Source organism: Cyanistes caeruleus, chromosome 4, assembly GCF_971803275.1.
Source record: "Cyanistes caeruleus chromosome 4, bCyaCae1.hap1.1, whole genome shotgun sequence".
Lineage (NCBI taxonomy): Eukaryota > Metazoa > Chordata > Aves > Passeriformes > Paridae > Cyanistes > Cyanistes caeruleus.
In genome coordinates, this window is record NC_141704.1 from 28,683,222 (window position 1) to 28,703,586 (window position 20,365).

Consider the following 20,365-nt stretch of genomic DNA (forward strand, 5'->3'; position numbering starts at 1 on the left):
TAATACAGCTTGTGCAATGGGCCTAAAATCAATTAATATCTACATAAGGGGAGAATTAACATAATTCCCACATCGATCTTGTACATCTATCAGGAGAGGAAAGGCTGGAAGAGTCTCACTTTTGCACATTCCTGCGTACAATCCATAGTTCAAAAGAGTCAGTTTTGACAAACAGACTTTTTTGAGGTTCAACATTTGCGTCATAAAAATTAAATTAAAAGGAATAAAAATAATCTCAGTTACAATGGTGACCAAAAACTCTAAATTTTTGAATAATCATCTTATCTTTCAGAAAATGCAAAATGAATTTTTTGCCCTGACCTCCCTACCATTAACTTTTAAAAATCCTATTTTATGCAAATGAAATACCTAAATAGCTACCTATTTATGTGGGGGGTTTTTCATTCATCTTCCATTTTATTTTGTAGCATTTCTTTTAATACTTACAAATGTTTGGTGGAAAACAGATGGAAAATATTAGCTTTCCCTAGATGGATGTTTTTTAAGAACTTTTATTATATATGCAACTATTACATTCCATGTTCGAATTGACTCATAAATAATTTCTTTCCTATGACTAATAAAAATTGTTCCTTGACTGTCAAAAAATGAAAATGCTCTAGATATAATTGCGTTGTGAAAACGACACAATGATTACTGAAATCTTCTAAAAAATTTACAAGTAACACTTGAAAGAAAGATCACACACTATAAAGGAATATATGCAGGTTTACATGTACAAGTTAGCAACTAAGAGGTAGTAAATCCATCACCCAATAATGCATCAGAAGTAAATAACAAAAATCAAACCCCTCCTCCTTATTCATGCCAAAATAAAGATTGAATTATAAAGTTCTTATACAGTAGAGGTGCCTTCTGAGTCTAACACATTCTTTCCAATTCAGGATGCAGAAAAATTAATTTGCTACCCAGCCTAAAGTGCTCTATTACCATCCAGGTACACTAATGTTTTCCCTTGTGATTTACAGAGGCAAATTTCAGATGCTCAACCCTCTGAGACAGGTTATATTCTAATCAAAGCACCACTCAGAGAAAAATCACCACTGTGAGAAAAATTAAACTACAACTATGCTAAAAGAAATTAAAATATTTAACTATTAAAAGATGTATTTTATTTTTTTGAAAAGTAATGGTTTCTTTGGAATTTTTTTCCCATATTCTCCAAAACAATTTCCAGTAAAAGCTCTCTGAAAAATCTGAATGTCTATCATTCAATTTACCCTACAAACAGAAAAAAAAAGGAATGTTTTGCAGAATGTATTGCCTAAGCTTAATTTTCATCTCCCAGACAACTGGAATTGTCTTAACATTCATTAAGTTTTCTATTAGATTTTCCTCACATGTGTTTCTCATATTCCTTGATACCTATGTATTTCCTCCAGATAGCAAATACTTTTAAAGTACGGAACAGCCAAAGAGTAAGAAATATTAGAACAGGCTTGTGTTACCTTTAAAGAGTACTGCTTCAAACCACCTGCAAAGGAAAGTTTTTTGATATGAAGTATTTAAAAATTTCAGGTGTTTTCAGAATTAATTTGCAGAACTGTCATTCTTGAAGATGCATAAAAAATGGGATAAAGTCTACTGACATGCTGGTTATTACCAGTAACTTCAGAAATGCAAATACTTAGAAGATATCTCACAATGTTTTGTATAAGCACACAACGAAAATTGAGAGGAAAGTGGCTCTATCTGGTAACTGCACCTTAGCTCATTTCTGTTGCATATTCAGAAGCATATAATTGTTTAAGATGTTATCTTTTTTCCTGCACAAAAGGAACTTGGTTACTTGCAAATTGGAAATCCTGAGTCAAATTCAACATGCTGTGATGCTGTAAGAGGATTTGCAAATTTTAACCATCTCATTCATGAGAAAACACAACTCGAGCATCTAGATTGAAGCACAGCCACACTTGGGCTTAGTTATTTTATTCAGAACTTCAGTACATCAAAGAGACATCTAAATCTCAAGTAGTCTGGCAGTTGCCTGAAACAATAAAATTATTTATTTATTTTCAAAAAGCAGAGATGCAGTTTAACCCAGCCCACCCATAGAATTAAAATAACTATTCATCTCAAGAAATGTGTTTAACAGTGGGAAAATGGAAAAAAAACAGTTCTGAAATATGTCTGGCCACCAGCTGTAAAGCTAACTATAAATGCCTTTCTGCTTAAAAACTGTTTTAATATTTTAGGCAAATATTTGTAGTTATTGTTAATAGGGGTGGGAAACTTTGAGGTTGCTCAAATTCCAGACCAGTACTTTTTAAACTAAAATATTTATGGCTCCACAGTGTAAGATATGATTAAAATCACTTGTCTCACATCTAAGAACAAGCAAACTATCTAGACAGGACTTGGATGAAACCTACTTAATGGTGCACAGGAAGCCTAACACCTGACCATTTTGCAGTCAATACTGTTCAGGTACTCAAGACACAGCAAATGGCCCTGAAAAAACAGTGACAGCTTGAAATTCTGGACAAATTTACAATGTCCTCAAACTTTGGCTGGACAAATTCCCAATAGAAAAGATTATTTCTTTCATATTTTCCTGGGTTTTGTTCCCCCAGGTTTTCTGTGCCATAGGAGCTACAAATTTTAAGATAAATAAACCAGAAAAAGAAAACCCCCAGTTTCTTTTGCCATTTGGCTTACAATGAGAATTCCAAGGCCAAGAAAGGTAAACTTCCTGCAACAGTAATATTTAAAAAGCCATCTGTTAAGTGACCTAACACACCTTTCATGTCAGTAAATGAGTGTCAACAGATGTGCTTTTTTAACTGAAGAACTTCCTTACCCCCAGTTTACTACACTGTACTGACCAGCAATATCAAAAGGTGTCAGTAGAATTATGAAACCCAGGAGGGACTAATCTAACAGCAACCCAAAAAATTACCTGCCTACAGTTTCCTTTTCCAGGAGGTGTACCATAAAACCCTGCATCCTCTACACAGAACACATTTTCTCTATATTTTCCAGTAGAAATGCCTCTACCTTTAGAATTCTGAGTCAAGCAAGCTTCTTGCTATCCCAGCCTCCTGGAAAGAGTCATTTCCCTCCCTGCCTGCTCCAGCAGCCTCAGTTTTCCCTCTCCTACACCTGCCTAACCCTTCAAAGACCTTTTGACCTGTCAGCTAAACCTCCAGGGCTCTATAGATTTTGACTAGTTCTTTTTCCTATAAAGGCAGTTCAAAAGAATGTATGGGCATTGCATTAATACTGGTTTGGGTACACCTGCCTAATAAGAAAAAAAAACCAATCCTCTTCTCTTAGGAAGCAAATCCAGGGGGCTAACCAAAAAAGGACTACTATAAGAAAAGTTACAGGTGTAAAGCAGAAAAAAACTGAAGATCAACATGTCTGCCTTGCCTTTTAGGTATCTGCAAATCAAAATGGAAACACCCAAAAGCTGGATGCAAGTATTTGTAATTTTGAATTCATAAGAAGGCAAGGAAACAATGTCTGTAGTGTAAAAATTAATTTACAGTTAGCAAGGAACTCGAGTTGCAACACAGAAATGGTTCACATTAAAAATAAGAAGAAAGGAAATAGAGAGCCTTAATGAGAAACAAGAGCAAGCAACATGTTCTGCTGAAGATTGAAATACTCCATTCCTTTTGTCCACTGCCTTCATAAAAATGGTGATTTTATTTATCATATGTAAGTACTAGGGCCTGGGGGTTAAGTTAAATTTACTGTATCTAGAGAGCTACAGGAAGAATCCATGAAGTATTAGTGATCATTTTTGCAAACTGATTATCTTGGAGGTTAGAGAATACCTGAGGGCTGTAGTGGAGAAAACAGAAAATATATCTTTAAAGTGGGTCAAAAAGGATGATAGAGAGAACCTGAATACCAATGAAATTCATATTCCTACAGAAGAATTAGAGCAAATTACTAAAAAGACAATTTATAAGGATCCAGAAGACGTGAAGGCTTTAAAACCTGCTAACATGAATTTGCCAAGAACATGCTTCTGTCAAAGCCTCTAACTGAACAGTTTGTGTAATATTTGCAGCAATAGCTCTATTAACTCTCAACCACAGTAAAGCTTATAAAATGTTTGGGTGCTATCCAGTGTTACATTTCCATTAACAATGTCTGGAAAATTAATTATATCAAGGCAATGTGGTTCAAAATGAAAACCCAGTGACCATATTAACATCTTATTATCAAGGTGGAAAAGAAGTGGCCATAATTAATTTAATTTATACCTTAGAAAACAGAATAGAACATAGTCACATGAAATTTTCAAGAGCAAACTTAAGTTAAAACAGAATCTTCTTGGTAACTAGAGAAATGGTTTTAATAAGAATACATAAAAGTGCAAATTAATGTAAGAAATCAAATTGAAAAACACAAAAAGGAGAAAGAACAGGCAGCAATACAGTGGGAACAGTTCTAGTGATTATAGTTGTTGCAAACTAAGTAGGTATCAACCCTGTGGTACTGTATGAGGGAAAAAAAGCATTTTTAAACTCCACCAATCTAATTAGATATTAACTAGTCTTCTCAAATTTGCCTTGTTCTTATCATTAGAACATAGAACACTTAACTTAAGGACCCAATTTTCACAAATTCATTCTTACCAATCTGAAAAGTGCATAACATTCATCGGAAGCAACACATATTTTTCTTGAGAAGTTTATTTACTTGCCTGCAGTATGCTTCTTAGTTCTTATATGAACACACATTACAGGATTATTATATTATAAGAATACACATTACAGGATGATAGTAAATTACTGTTTGAAAATTTGTCCTTGGATGTGGAGAAGAAAAAAAACCCTTTGAGACAAAATTTTATCTACATTTTCCCAGCCATAACTGCTTCAATATAATATTTGCTAATTTAATATTTGAATATACTCCTTCAATATTTGCACTCTCAGTTTCTTAATGCATACTTGAGGTTTCTACTTCTCACATTCTCTATCCTGTTTTAGAGGTTGTAGTGAAAACAGGAAGCACTTCTCAGGTGTTCAAATAAACAGGTGTTGACATCAAAATCAAAAATTGAAATTAATATTCCAGATATTAATTAGCATAAGAGAAATTTACTTTCTCAAAACAAGGTATATCAATTGATACATAGTAGCAATTAATCCTGTCAGTGTCTTACCATTAATTACTGGGGTATAAACAACAATTCCAACCAAGTTAGGATCAGATACAGTTGTGTCCAGAATAAGGCCACCAATACTGAAAACAAAGTACAATATTTAGAATAAGGCAAGCAAGACCATTAAACAGTATTTAAAAAATAAATCTGACTTAGATCATCTTCAAGCCAGGACTTTGATTTCATCTTTCCCCTGAGCCATTACCTCATTCTGAGCTACAGACTAACACTATACCTATTCACTACAGCTATTCTTAAAATTGGCTTCTTGTATAAGAAAGACCACAGAGTATTAGCCAATTCCTCTACTTTTAAGATGCATAACTTTCATTGGATTAAATAATCTCTTAGATCAGTGCTATTCAAAATTCAAAAGCCTAAATTCTAGAGGCTCCGTAATTGTGTCTCTTAAGTACAATCAAGTAAGATACACAGAGATGCAGGAGGCTATCAAGATGCTTCCATACAGTGAGATAAACAGACCTACCTGCTTATAATCATGGCAGTTATAACAGGCTCCCATCCTGAATGGAGGACAGTTCTGGTAGCTGGGTGTTTGGCAGCTATGACAATCCCCATCGGAGTCAGAGCCAAAAAAAAGGCACCAACCAAAGGAGATACATAGTAATATGTCTCTAAAATAATAAGAAAGAAAAAAAACAAATTCTTTTACTCTCAAGATATTCCTAAATGTTTCTTTCTTAATTTAGAATTCTAAAATAAATTATGATCTATGCCATACAACTGAGGAATTTTAATAATCTACGTTACTATTACATGTACAACTTGTACAAGTACTTACACAAGTTTCAACTACTGCACTAAACAATATGGTTAATATCTGCCATCTGTGATCATCATCTCTCACCTTCTCAAGGACAGAACCATCAGTACAAAGGAATTTTGAAGAGGATTTTTGTATGATGTTTTATGATAAAAAATACGGTAAGGATGTAGAATAAATGACATTATTTTGTAACTAAAGAAAAAATTTTTAAAAGAAACTGAATATAATGAAAATGCATTTTGTTTATATCCAAATTCTTAACATACGTGCCCTCCCTTCTTCCCAAAGCAGGTAATATGGTAATCTTTTCAGAAATAGCATATCTAAAAAGATTCAAGCACAACATGAAAAACTGAGACATTTATATCAGTAGCTCAGTTGTTTCATAGCCAGTCTGAGTCTAAAAATTAACAGGCAATTCTGCTGCTTGTACCTGCCCATGAGAATTCCATCCTATTTCACAGGGATACAAATGCAAACACTGGTGAGTACCATCATAGAGCTGAGACTGTGAAGTGAACAGCTGCTTCCACAGAAAGGACACTACTTTTTTTGCAATTACTTGGTTTTGTAATCCCATCCTCACAGAAGCTACTACAGTGATCCAAGGCTTCCTAATTCAACAGTGAAGTAAATAATGAAAAATCTATCCTAAGGGCTAATATATCAGTATAAATTGTGCAAATATTCCACTTCTAAATGTTTGTTTTATGAGAAGCATGGTCATGTACCTAATGTTAAAACACATTTTGTCAAAACCTTCAAAATTTAGTCTTACAACAAAATATATTTTAAATGAACAGGTTGAAATAGTTAATATAGATCACACAAACACTACCAAAGAGGAGTAGTTGGTATATAAAAAATATTCTCACCCATACATTATGGCTTATTACAATGGCTGCAAATCCAAGCAGTTACTACTTTGATGTTACCTTAGTGGATCTCCTGAAATAATTGCTGTAGAAATTTTAGAAGTTACTACCCTTCTGCACTGAGTAACAACCTCTGCAGCAGAGCCAGCAGAAAACATAGTAAGTTATGTTTCCCTGGGCAAACTAAAAGTAGAAAGCTATTAGAATGAGAACAAGACAAAGCCCAAAAGAGAAGTCATTTTTTCCTGTCCTTATCTAATTATTCTACAGTGTATTATCTCCCTCTTCCTTTGAGTGGTCTTTTTTTCCTCCTTTCACCTCTTTCCATGACCTAAGATGTGGACCAGTAAGAATTCTCAACTCCAGCTGAGAATACTCAGCTCTTGGGAACAGTGAGGGACTTTTATTTTATTTTTAAAAAAAAGCTCTATTGGTAGAACTTCCAACTACAAAAATCTAAATATATAAACCTTGAGATGCATCTTTAAATGAAAGATAGACATCTTCCACTTCATTTTTAATTCACAGAAGAAGAAAATGCATTTTACAATAGCTGAAGAATGGGAGGAGAAAATAAATTAATTCAATTTTAGGGTTCATTTCACTCCTTTTTTGTTAGATTTATTAGCAGGCAGCTTACATGGGAAAAGGCATCTTGCTCAAATAATGCAGTCCCTAGTAGAAATTAGAGGTAAACTGCAAATATACTGCTTCAAAACAAGTGGTAATAACCCAAAAACAATAATGTGAATCACACAATTTGTCTTCTCAACCTGGATCAAACATATACAGGAGCTAAACGTATATTGTGTGAGAAAAATTGGAAGTCTCAAATAAGTTTTCAAATTATTACTGACAATAGGCAACACAGACCTCCACATTTAATTTACTGAGTGTATTCCAGAGCACTTCTTGTGTTCTGTTGGAGGAAATGTGCCAGGTCCCAGTGATGGTCCTGGGGAGCCCTCTAGTGCTTTCCCCCAGCTATTTAACAAGGATTCACAGACAGCTCTTTGGGAGTTAAGAACTGTTAACATTTTACTATTTAAATCCCCATGTTTGATAACTTTTTCACTGTTTTAACTCAGAACAACCTTTAGAAATTGTATATCTGATAGTGGCCAAACAAGATGTTTCATTTGGCCCTGGCCTAGGTAAAAATGCTACAGCCCTTTCCCCTGTCTCTTCAGGGTATGCCATAGAGTATTGTATCAAACCAAAGGCTGTACACCTCTGTTACAGACAAACATAAAGCTTGTATACAAATCATTTCCATCCTTCCAGTCTTGTTGTCTGAAAACAACTCATCCCATGCAGAGAGCAGCCAGAAACTTATTTTGTTTCAGACCATTTCATTAGGCTAATAAATCACACAGGAAAATAGTTAATTCTGAACACAGTTCAAAAGTGAATCCAGTTTCATTGCTACCTATAAACTTCAGATTTCTTTTTATCATTCCCATTGGGCTTCTTATTCTAGCAGTGAGAAAGCACAGAAACAACAGAAATGAGAAAGAACATAAGAATATCTGTACTGGATGAGGCACAGTTCTCATCTAGTCCAGTATCCTTTGTCAGACTACGGCCAACAGTTCAGGCTTATGGAGAGAAGAAAAGAAAAATGACAGGTTTAGAATTATGCTTCTTTCAGGTGCATAAAGCATAAAGAAGCTGTCAGCTTCTGCTGAGGTTTGCATCAGGGATTTCATCTCTCAAGTCTCTCTCTGCATCTGTCCGGTTAATACTCCTCAAAAGGTTCCTCTCTGGTTTACCCAAAGTTTTCTAAAATCACTCTGATCCTCTTAATACATCACAACTGTAAGTCTCACATCCCACTCATGTATTGTTAAAATAAAAATTCTTTAACTTTTTTTTAACCTGTTGCCTAATCATCCTCTGAATGCCTCTTCCCTTCCATTCCCAACTTGATATACCTCTCCTGAGCTGAAGGTGCTCCATACTTTTATTCCTGTTTCATAGTTCAAATATGTGCATCTTGGAAACCACCTATTTCCTAGGGGTTTGTGGTATTTTCTTTCTTTAGAAAGACTCTCTTGTTTCCAGAAAGGAAGAAATCCAAAGACATTGAAAAAAAAAAAAAATACAAAGAGCAGAAGGAGGCATTTTAGCGGTAGCTAGATAATTACATTCTTCACCAAAACAGAAATATTTCCAGAAGACAGAAAGCTGAGAGTAAGTCTTGGAAGCACACTCATTCTTACCCCTACACATGTGGGATCTGCTTTCCAAATGCATTGGCAGAGGAAAATGTCAGTGGTCATGACAGCTATAAAAGCAGCAAAGGATCAGTTCAAACTGTACCCACTTCTTTTTTTCATTCCTCTGAGATACATTAGAACACTTGTATCTAGAAATGTAAATTTCTGGAAATGTGTGAAAGGAAGAAAAAAGTCCAGGTTTCTTTACCCATCCTTTTTTGGGAGGGTTGAGTGGTTTTTGTTTAGATTGACAGATTAAAAGGAATAGCATGCTTTAAGAGTTTTTCTCATCAGAAGAAAGAAGAGGTGCTAAATAAGATCTTCATCAATTTTCACTGTAAAATTTAAAACATCCTTAAAAAAAGTGTTTAAAAAAAGTATTTGAGAAATACTTTAAGGTATTAGATTTATCTAATCTTGAGGTATTAGAATACAATATGAAAGACTGAATTATGGTTACAAAATAAACAATGCTATTTAAGTTTTAACTAAAATACAGAAAATATTAAAAAATACTTCTTTTGCACACTGATACATTTAAGTTGACATTATGACAACACTTTCTAAACATGAAAAACCAAATACTGAATAAACAACTGCAAGTCACACTATGGTAGCTTGAGTCTTATTAGATATTTTTTCTGGCTGATGTTGTAATACTTCCATATAAAAGGGTTTGGACAATGAGCTGTAAAGACTATATGTGATGATATCAGCATCTCTGGTAAATTATGGACAACACAGTATTTTATCTGTGGTATATTATACTATAATTGTCTACAATTATGTCTTTTAAAATACAATAAATTTTTAAAAGTTTCTATGGAATGAGTTAGTTGCAGCAATGATTTCATTTTGAATAAGGCTCTTAACGTTCTTTTCTCACTGTGAGAAAATATTTTCACATTATTTGTTTCTTCATTATTAAGGCTTATATTTCACATGTAGGTTGACTGTGATATTGTCAAAGTCTTTCAGATAGTCCTGGATTGTGCCAAATTTCAGGTTAGTGTCTTCTATGGTTTATTTAAAAAAAAGGAAAAAAAACATCATGGCACTCTAAGATTCACCATTTAATGGTATAAATGTTGACAAAACAGTAAGTCAGACTAAAAGGTTTGCTTAACCTCTCCCCCCCAGCCTGCTGCCCACCCTCCTAACCCCAAAAAAGGTTCCTGGGAGTCATGCACATTTCAAAGCACACTTACCAAGGCAAGTGTACAGACCCTGACTTATCCATGCTAGTATGGCAAGGGTGATGAGATCTCCAAAACTTGCTGCTATGGGAGTGGCAACGTTGTCAGGATTAATACCAGTCTTCTTAGATCCAACAATAACTCCAACCATTATCACTCCTAAATTCAACAAAGAACAGAGTACAGCAACTGTATCCACTGTTGTTATTCCAAGTTCTGATCATTTCAAACTTAATAAATAAGAAGTCAGTGCTTTTATTCCCAGGATGATTGTTCTTTCTACCTGATTGGCTGTGTTTTTAAGTTTTAGCCATTTTAAAAAATGGACACACACTTTAAAAAAAAACACAGTGAGCACATACAAAAAAAAAAATCAAGAACCATATACAGACAAACATACAAACAACATACATACATACAAACATACATACAAACTACATTACTTATGACTAGAATTAGCACTATTGAAATTGTAAAGCAGCTATTTCCTGAAGAAAAAAATTAGAAGTGTATTCTTTTCCAACCCTGGCAATTTCTGCTGAATTTAATTTAAATCAACCTAGGCTGAAAACAATATACTCTGACATCTGATATAGTGCAAGACTACCAAGGATTTAACACCAAACACCAAGAAGCTACATAAAAAATTAAACCCAAGACAACATATTAAAAATATTATCTGCTACACACTTGAAAAATTAATTAGAGGTGTTAATTTGTATTTTTGCCTATAAACATCAACACCAACTTTTGAAGAGTAATCTCCCTGCAAAATGCAAGTGGCTACTAAAAATAAAATCTGCATTGTTACAAACAGTCTTTGGCACAACCTGAGTAACTTCCCTCTTATCATATATTATATATAAGAACTTCAACTGTATATACTACCCTTTATGTTATATTATGTATGGTACACTACATTAAGAGTTCACTTTCAGAGAAACTGCCTTAGGAGTTATACACCAGGAAGTTCTCTGAGGAATAAACTGGAATGATCCTGTAGGATCACAGTATTTCAAAAGCACCTATTTCACATGTAGGAGGATAAAGCTTAGAAAGTAATTTCCTGTACTGGTCCATCACCAAGGCAAAAACCAAAGTTTCTCTTCATGTCCAAATTATACCTGAGCAGTGTAAAAAATGCACTCATGTTCCTCAGTTCTCTTGCTGCCCTTAATTTTGTACATGATCAAACCCAGTGGCTTTCTAGTCACTAAAAAACACGTGTGCTCTGAATTCCATGCAAAACTTTAACAATTTTGTATTTTTCACATAAGTAAGCATAGCAAAGCAGTAAAACATGGAAGTTACCCATTTTACTTGCCTTACTATCCTTAAGACTACTGACCATGTATTTTCATTAAGAACGTATCACAATTAGAGGTATTTTCCTCCTCCCCTTCACACCCATTAAGTACAATCTTTTATGGTTAAATGTTTCCTGACAATTAGAAAGAGAATTAAATTCATCATGCCATATTGCTCCAAACAGACACTGTTTGTAGAGCTGGACTTGAACTTGGTCCAGACCCTTCAAATAATGAGCCAAATTGTTCACTTCAGCCACAAAGCAGAGCACAAACTAACACACAAGCAGCATGGGCAACCTGGAACTTTGAATTCAGTTAAGGTAACATCCAGGATCACTTGAGTGATATAAACAAGTTTTACCTGCCTAGTACAAAGAATATATTTTGTACATTAATGAATATAGAAGGGGGAGGGGAGAAGTTCTGCATCATAGTAGGTGAAGTCTCAAAACTATACTCTTTTGTTTAGATAGGATCAGGAGGTCATGCAAATCAAAAGCTTTCCAAAGACTGTGACAGGAGAGGAATGCAATATGCCCACCTATATGGAAATTGCAAAAGGGCATCTTATCCTCAGCTGGTTTTCAGATGTATCGTACCTTACCGGATTTAAATGTTAAAGGAATAGCAACATAAGACACATTCTGCATCCACAGGAAAATAAATAACTGCACAAAGTAACATGTGCACCACCCCACTTTACCTTGTAAAAGGGAAGCTATGAAGGCAGTTGCTACACTGCTAGAACACAAAAGGACTGAGTGATCAAAGCGGTATTTGCCCTCTGGAATCCAGCCCAATATAACTGCTGCCACTGCTGCCAGAAAACCAACTACTGTTGCCTGAACCTGGAAAAGAAAGTGAATTCATAAAGTAATTGACAGAAGGACCACAGATTCATTTTCCTCTGATCTACTCTTACATGCCAGGTACAACAGGAGCATGCTCATCTATTTTGTAGGGAGGATGACAACCTTGGATGATTAAGAAGGAAAATCTTAGGACAGCAGAAAAGGCTTTACCAGCATTTTACAGACTTCAGAATAGCAAAAGCAAAATCAGGCAGAGGAGCTCAGGATTTACAAGAAGCCAATGCCTAAAGAAGCTTCTAAACCACTTAAAGTAGTGAAGTCATAATAAATATTTCACCAGTGTTTTAGGAATGTTACATTATAACTTATGAATAAGAAATAGATCTCAAGAAACAGCTTCTTTGGAAAAACATGCATTCCTTTCCTCAAATGACTCAGGTATCTAATATACTGTTTATTATCCAAAAGCTCTATCACACACTTCCTTTAAACATTGAATCCAATGCAAATATGGTACTAGAAACATTTGAAAGGTCAAATTTAAAAGGTTTTGTCAAATCTGAAATTTTTCTCTAGTCACCCTCAGATCCTTTCTCAGGAAAAATTATGAAGGAAATACCCTTGGTACAGTCACAAATATAATACTTTACCTCTCCTTCTAATAAATAAAAGCTCATGTTTTTTTAGAGAAGAGCCAGTGTAGTAGACCTACTTTCCCATTAACACCTCCATACTTACCAATGTTTGTGATTTAACCTTTTCAATAATTTCACTCACTTACAAGAACTAATCCAATACACCCCTTATATTTACCTGTTTTAAGGCCAAATTGCCAATTATTAGGTTCCATTTCTCAATGGGAGAATCCATTTTTCCAATATTTACCTATCAAAATTAGAAAAGATATTCAGACATTTGGGGTTAAAATGGCATTATTTGAAAATACCCAGGAATAATTCAGCTAATATAATAAAACACTTTGATTTAAAAAACATATATATTTTAAAAGTCAAACAATGCTTTTGATTTGAAATCATACTTACAGTATCCTTCCAAAAGCAGCTAAAATTGATGCAGTTTTATATAGTAACTTGTTTAACATTAGTTTGCTCTGCAAGATACAACAGCCACCTTACATTCCTGGAACATCCAAGCATCACCAGTGATTAGATCACTGGAAGATCCTGGACTAGGCTGGAAGACCCCTTTAGACTGGGCTTGTTTCTATGGTGCTTAAATTCTCAAAATAAAAAATGCTAGAATCTAACACTGTTTAGCATTCTAACTTTTCATTTATACAATAGAGCTAGATATTTCTGATGCTATAAATGATGTAAGTACAGTATTAAAGTAGTGGCTGAAAGATAGGAAAAAAAAATTATTCTAAGAAATTTAAAAGTACATACATACACTTTTATAATGTATTTCCTACTTTTGCTTTTTTTTTTAGTTAGAGGACAAGATCTGATGAACAGTACAAACCACTGCAGTATGCTTGTGTTTAAAATAACTTCCTCTTTGAGATACCAGAACATTTTTTACATGTAGAGCATAAATTTTAGTGGCTTTTCCCATACAATATTAATTTATAAGATAGCATACTTCTCAAAGAAAAGAAAGACTTCACGCATATATTTTTCATCTTTTGGTAATTCCTTTTCAGTAGATTTCAATTCAATTTCTTTTGCATTTTGCTTCATTTTGTGATAGTAGTGACTTGAAAGGATCAAAGTATTAAAAGAAATGTTAATTTAAAAACAAATATAAAAAGTCACTTTATCCCAATCACACTATAAATATTTCATAATGTTCAAACTACAGTGAAAGCTCTGCAAATATATTCAGTAAGTGTAAGTGCAACAGCAGTTGTTTCAGGAACTGCTGATAAGAATCTCCATTGCATCCTTCTTAAATATATATATATGTGTGTGATAAATGAACAAAGTGGCAGGCTGTGGAGAATTTCACTTCTTCTCTCCTTTGCAAATGTTTTGGAAAAGTATCCAAAAAATACCTGTTAAAAGAAGTAATCTTGCAAAATGCTTAATCCGGCCTAAAGGTGAGCTCCTGCCAAATGCCACAGCTCTTCTTTCTCCTACTGTCACCTACATATTCACATTTTCTTTCTTGAACCAGCCCCATGAGTGAGTTTGTGGCACCAAAAATGTGCTGCTTTGGTGGAAAACATTTTTATTCCAGGAGCAAAAAGGTGTTATCTGCTATAAAATGATCTGATCTGTCACATCCAACCATGTAACCTCACAAAAGTGCTCACAGGATTTGGAAAGGAGAAAGAGCAGGACCACTCCTTGCAGCTGCAGATTTCCATAAACTGAGATCAAGTTTATTGGGACACAGTGAAATAGATGGACCTAAACAAAAGGTTTGTAAAGTCGTACTGTTAATGCTTAACAACAATAGCACACAGTCTGAACAAGAGTTGCACAAATTTATAGGAATGACTGAATAAGTGGTGTTTTGGTGTGGGTGGTGGGTCATTTCTTTGGGGGATTTTTTGCTGTTGTTGCTCTTTAAAAATGAAAAAAGAATAGAAAGAAAAGACAGCAGTGTGGATTGAGACAACGAGAAGACCCAAAGAACAGAAGAAAGCTGAAGAACTGAAGGACACAAAACACAATATAAATATCGTGCTTGAATGGGCAGTTGACCTAAGTGCACCTCACACAGTTATGCCAGCACAGCAGTGGGCAGAGGGAGCAGTGGGCAGTGGACAGAGGCAGAACTCCAGAAACACCTTTTTGCTCTTTGCTGGCTGTAATTCTACATATGAAGTAACTTCCGATGGGATAAAAATGATGTTTTAAAAATAGTAGGTTGTAAGATTGCCAGCATATGGAGACTTTACAAGTACAAGCTATGCCCTGAGGTAGATGAAAAACACAGTCTCGAGACAGATTTAGTGAAATAACTGATTCTAAAGCGGATGGGAAATCGTGAGTGATCAGTAAGATGCAGCTAAAGGAGAAATTTGGGCAACAAGATGAATGAAAGTGACTGGACAACGCTTGAAACTGATGTACTATGGATAAGGAACTTGCTAAGAAGACACCATATTTTGGCTGACCACATAATTAACAATGAAGTAAAGATAATTAGTTTCCAGTCCCAAGAGCACAGACATGTCTGCAAATTCAGATGCAATTATAAGCTAAGTGAGCAAGCAGGGCATGAATGAACTCCAATGCTGAACTCATGTCAGAAATTTCCTCCTCAAAAAGTAAAGCTGGTCACACGGGCACAGTCTTGCTTTTACTTAGACAGGTGTCTGCTGCGGAGCCAGATAGTGCAAATGTGGGCCAGAGAGGGGAAGATTAACAGACAAGTGGGTTCCAAATAACTGTTTAGCTATACTCTGAATTAATGTTCTCCTTCTGTTCTCACCTACAGTGAGGATGACAGGACCAAAGGCTGGGTGGCTAAAGAGAGTAGGTAGTCAATGAAATCAACAGGAAGAATGCAAAAGTCAGAATGACCTCTTTGAGAGAACTGGCTGGTAAATTACAGGTCTAGTAGTAATCCATCATCTGTAAAAGGCTTCCACAGCTTTGGTTTGGGTTATTGGGTTATAACTGGTTATTTATTTGGTTGGTTTTTTGGGGTTTTTTTTTTTAAGTATAAAACTTAAATATAATCTTGTTCACATACCCTTGATAATGAATGATCTATGCTGTTCTTGTACAGGATTGTTCTCTTAGTTTATCCACTGGACATGCAGCCTGTGTTGTGGAAACTCCAGTATCCTTAATCTGTGTGCATGACAGGGGGATCAGCTCCTGTCTTGGTAACAGCTGATGGATAATAAGAACCGAGGCCAGGAGTGACAGTGCTGAGAAAGGGTCTGTGTGTCCTTTTTCCAAATGTCCCCTGAGAGCTGTGATGTTCACAAATGTGATGGCACTGATGAGGATGGGAAATTCAGCCACTGACCCCCCGCCCAAGACAAGTTCAGGATTTGCAGAAGTGGTGAAGTGTATTCTGACCTTCTTTGTTTTAAGCCTTCAGTAAGGCACTGGTAGATCTTGGACTTGGTGTATTTTTCACTATGCAATACAGGCATTTTTAATCCTCAGACTACAGACTGTACCAGCCAGAAACAAATTAAGCAACAGGTCAACAAAAATGAAAAAGCAAAGTAATAGCCAAAAGCATTCATGCCTGACAGTAAAGGCAGTAAGGTTTAAACACAAAATGCTGATAAGAAACAGTAAGAATTCTCAGAAAAGTAAGAACAATAAAATCAAACAGAAGACAAGATTAAATGACTAAGGATGACGTTGATAAAGACGCAATAAAACATGTCAATTCTTATGTATGAAAGTATGTAATCAATTTCTGTAATGGCCATGACACAAGCAAACCTTCACAGGACTGTCAAGGCTATGTCCATCACAGTGTGCATTCAGGCAACAACTCAATAGAATGTGGCAATGACATTTATTAATGACAGAACACTGGGAGACCTTGTCAATACAGAGCATTGTAATACAATACAAAAGCTGAATGTCCTTGAGGGATACAGCAGCAAAAACTGCTGATAAAATTCAACAGTATAAATGCAAGGTCATGCACTTATGGGCTAATAATATTACTGCCAGAAGATGGGAGTGACAGCTGGAAATGAGCAAAAGCATAAATAATAAGGCATAGCCATTGATCACAATGTGACTGAGAGGTCTAAGTCTGACCCTACTAGGCAAGAAAGCACATAAAACCCTAGAAAGTTTCAAGAGCAATATTCTACAAAGACATAGTAAAACCTCATCTGGAGTTATGCACACCTTTGACCAGACATGTACTAGAAAAATTCATTCAAGTAGGAAGAGGCAGTGTGGGGGGCCTTTCTGGAGAACAGAAGCACTGCATTAGGCAGCCTTATAGAGATACCCAGTGCAGCTATCAGAAATAGCCTAGCCACATTATTAGACTGATCTACTCACTAGTTATTCACACACACACACAAAAGATACACAGGAAGGCAATCTGGCTTACTAGAAAAATGAAAGAGATAGAAAATCCTCTGATATGTAAAAAACAGCTGTAACAAATACGTGTGAAAAAACACCCAGAAAAAGAAACCAGTTATGCTACATTACAGTGTTGGCACACACAAAAAATAAGCAGACACAAAAGAACCCCAGAACAACCTCACCACAACAAAAATAAATCAATTTGTTTAGCCAGAAAGCTAAATAAAAAATTTCTTACAGTTTGATAAACACAGGTCTGGAACAGCAAATTATTACTGATGCTTTATTTTGGTATCACACTAATTAATGGTCTTTAAAAAATGTGTTTAAAACATAAACATTTTATTAGCCTATTCAAAATCCCTCAAGGTCAAAGAGATCTCTCAACCTTACACAACACATCTATGTATAAATCTGCTTTATCTGTTCTGAATGATGAGTTGGAAGAGAAGAGTTAGAAGTGAAGTTTTGATGTGTGGAGAGAAGGGTCATCTTTTTAACTTTGCTGACTTAATAACAGATGTAAACTGTCCCATAACAGCCAGATGAATTCATAAGCATAAAAAACTCATGTCTCAAAGATTTGTTTCCTTTTTGGAATGTTTCAAACATGTATCTGAAGAGTGAAGAGGAAGAGAAAGTTACTTACAGCAGTTGACAGCCTGGATGCCAAGGTCATTTCCAAATTTCCTTTGAGACCAAGAAGTGCAGGAACCAAGATAAAGACTTCAGTAACATTCTTGAACACATCCCAATGCTATTCAAAGGATACAGTGGGAAACATTTAATTGAAAATTTCTCTTTAGACCATCCCCAAAGTATTCAAAAAATTCTTTAAATCATAACTTAACCCTCTAAAATAATTTATCTTTTTGTATTAGATCTAATAGTTCTGAAGGCAGAGCTGTTACCTATTTAGATTAAACAGATTTATGGCTGTATATTACTTCTTCAAAGATGAGAAGACCATAAGCAATAGATACAACACAAACCTTAACACAAATGTAGTTAGAAAAATATGTCATTAATTTGAAGTATTAGTTTTTCGTGATTTAAAATAGTTCCAGATACTACCACTGCTCTTGAATTCTGTTCCTAATTTTCAATAATATTTTCATCTATTCATTTCCAGCTCTGTAGCAACCTCAAATAAAACCAGCAAGGAATTAATTGTCATATGAACAGAGCCTGTAAGTAAAAAAAGCTTGTCTTTATTCTTTTACCTCTAAGTGTGAAATTCACAAGAGCACAGCTTTCCAAAACACAGATTTTTTAAAGAAAACTCTTTTCATTTCTTTCATTTCAGATCTTTCACCAAGATCTCAGCACTGAAGTGCTGTGCTACTTTATATGTCTTGTCAACCCATGTATTTTTCATCATTTACCAATTTAACTAAACTAACAAAACTGAAAATTGTCTTTTTATTCAGCAACTTACAACTATTTAAATTACTATTTTAATGAAAAGAATCCAATTAAAGCATCTGTACAAAGAATAAATTGGTAAGATGTACATGAACAAAGCACCAGACTAGTGTCAAACAGCCCAAGGGAGAAGTAAAGTTTGTATGTCAAATTTTATTTTCCTTTTTCTTGAGGTAACAAAGTCTCTTTCCATTGCAACTGATTGAAGTCTGAGCTTCCTTTAGTCTCTCAAGATTTTGAGTGACAAAGATTGTCACCTCTTCCTCCTATTTTCAAAAACTTTGTAAACTCTTTAAGTGTAGCTAAAGAATTCCCTAAAGCTGAATGACGTAAAAGCAAACAAAAGGGAGGAAACTCCACATAGATTAATTTCTGTATTGTATTTCTGTTAAAAATATAATGGTTATTTCAAACTTTTTAATAAGTTCCTAGAAGCAGAACCACACACAGACCTAATTACATCCCAACATTGCAGACATCTACAATGTCACATGTTAGAACTACAGACCTCACCGACTACCTGTTAAAAAAGTCTTCCAAAGCAAATACCAACCTGTACAATATCCAAAACCATGCCAGCAGAAACAGTTCCAAATCCTGCTAGCAAAAAAGGTACGAGTATCTGCAGTGCCATAATACTACTCGATTCTTTGGGTTGTTTTCTACTTCCTTCCACAATGATATCTTCATTACTGTCACTAGAGAGAGCGTCATCCTGCAACATGGCATCTGTTTCTGAAGTGTCCATTCCATCACAGTAATTATAACTGGTAAAATCATCATATTTAGGGCTACAGCTGGATGGGCTGTGTCCATTGCTACCATGAAAGCTTGGTTCTGAGAAGTGATGGTACTCTGTGTGTTGTTCGGACCTGACATTAAAATTGTGTCCTGCTGGTTGCAATCCATCTTGCCAGACACCATTCACCTTTTTGTGTCTTTCCTCTTGGTTTATTTGGTAAACAACAGGAACCATACTTAAAAGCAGTCTCAAAAATTTATCAGACTGAATTGTATTAAGGTTTATGGTCCAGTTTACAAAGCCTTCTCTGTCATGGACTTTGCTATTTGTTTTGGAGATGGTAGATCTGCCTTTACAGTTAGTCATAGTGCTACAGAAGTATGGGCTGAAAAACACTTTGTTCTTCAGATGTCAGCCAAGAAATCTAGCAGGTGAGTCACCAAATGCCACACTTACATGTGGACCAAAATGTTCCTTTTTTGCAAGCAAAAATATTTTTTCATTGCTCTCAGATCTTCAACAATTCCATATGCAAGACTGGATCTGCAAAAAAGTAGAAAGTATGTGTTTACTTCTAAAATACTTTAACTCTACAGAATACACGAGGTATTGGTTTATTTTTTCAGATCACAATATTTTCTCTTTCCTGTTTACCATGATTTAAGGTGAAGTTGTTTCTACTTTGACATTTCTGGCATGGTAGGAAAATAAACAATGATATACTGACAGTCTCAAGTCATTTCACATTCCCTCCATCAGAAGCCACTTGACCTTCCTTTTCTTTAATTTTCATGTTGTGATAATAATTGTCGTAATTTACTAAAAGAACAGTTCTAATTTGACTCAAAGCTTTGCTGAGCTTGGT

General features: G+C 35.0%; 1 protein-coding gene across 3 annotated transcripts in view; it reads right to left on the reverse strand.

Annotated features, from left to right (window-relative positions):
- Positions 1–20,365, reverse strand: part of SLC41A2 (solute carrier family 41 member 2) — a 44,383-nt gene that overhangs the window by 17,768 nt on the left and 6,250 nt on the right. For all 3 annotated transcript variants that reach the window (XM_086887190.1, XM_086887191.1, XM_086887192.1), the window contains 7 exons: positions 19,312–20,043; positions 17,983–18,090; positions 13,159–13,230; positions 12,237–12,381; positions 10,236–10,382; positions 5,634–5,781; positions 5,147–5,226 (listed from right to left, as the gene is read on the reverse strand). In XM_086887190.1, coding sequence (XP_086743316.1) covers positions 5,147–5,226; positions 5,634–5,781; positions 10,236–10,382; positions 12,237–12,381; positions 13,159–13,230; positions 17,983–18,090; positions 19,312–19,866 — 1,255 coding nt within the window. In that variant the 5' untranslated portion in view covers positions 19,867–20,043. The remainder of the gene's footprint in view (positions 1–5,146; positions 5,227–5,633; positions 5,782–10,235; positions 10,383–12,236; positions 12,382–13,158; positions 13,231–17,982; positions 18,091–19,311; positions 20,044–20,365) is intronic.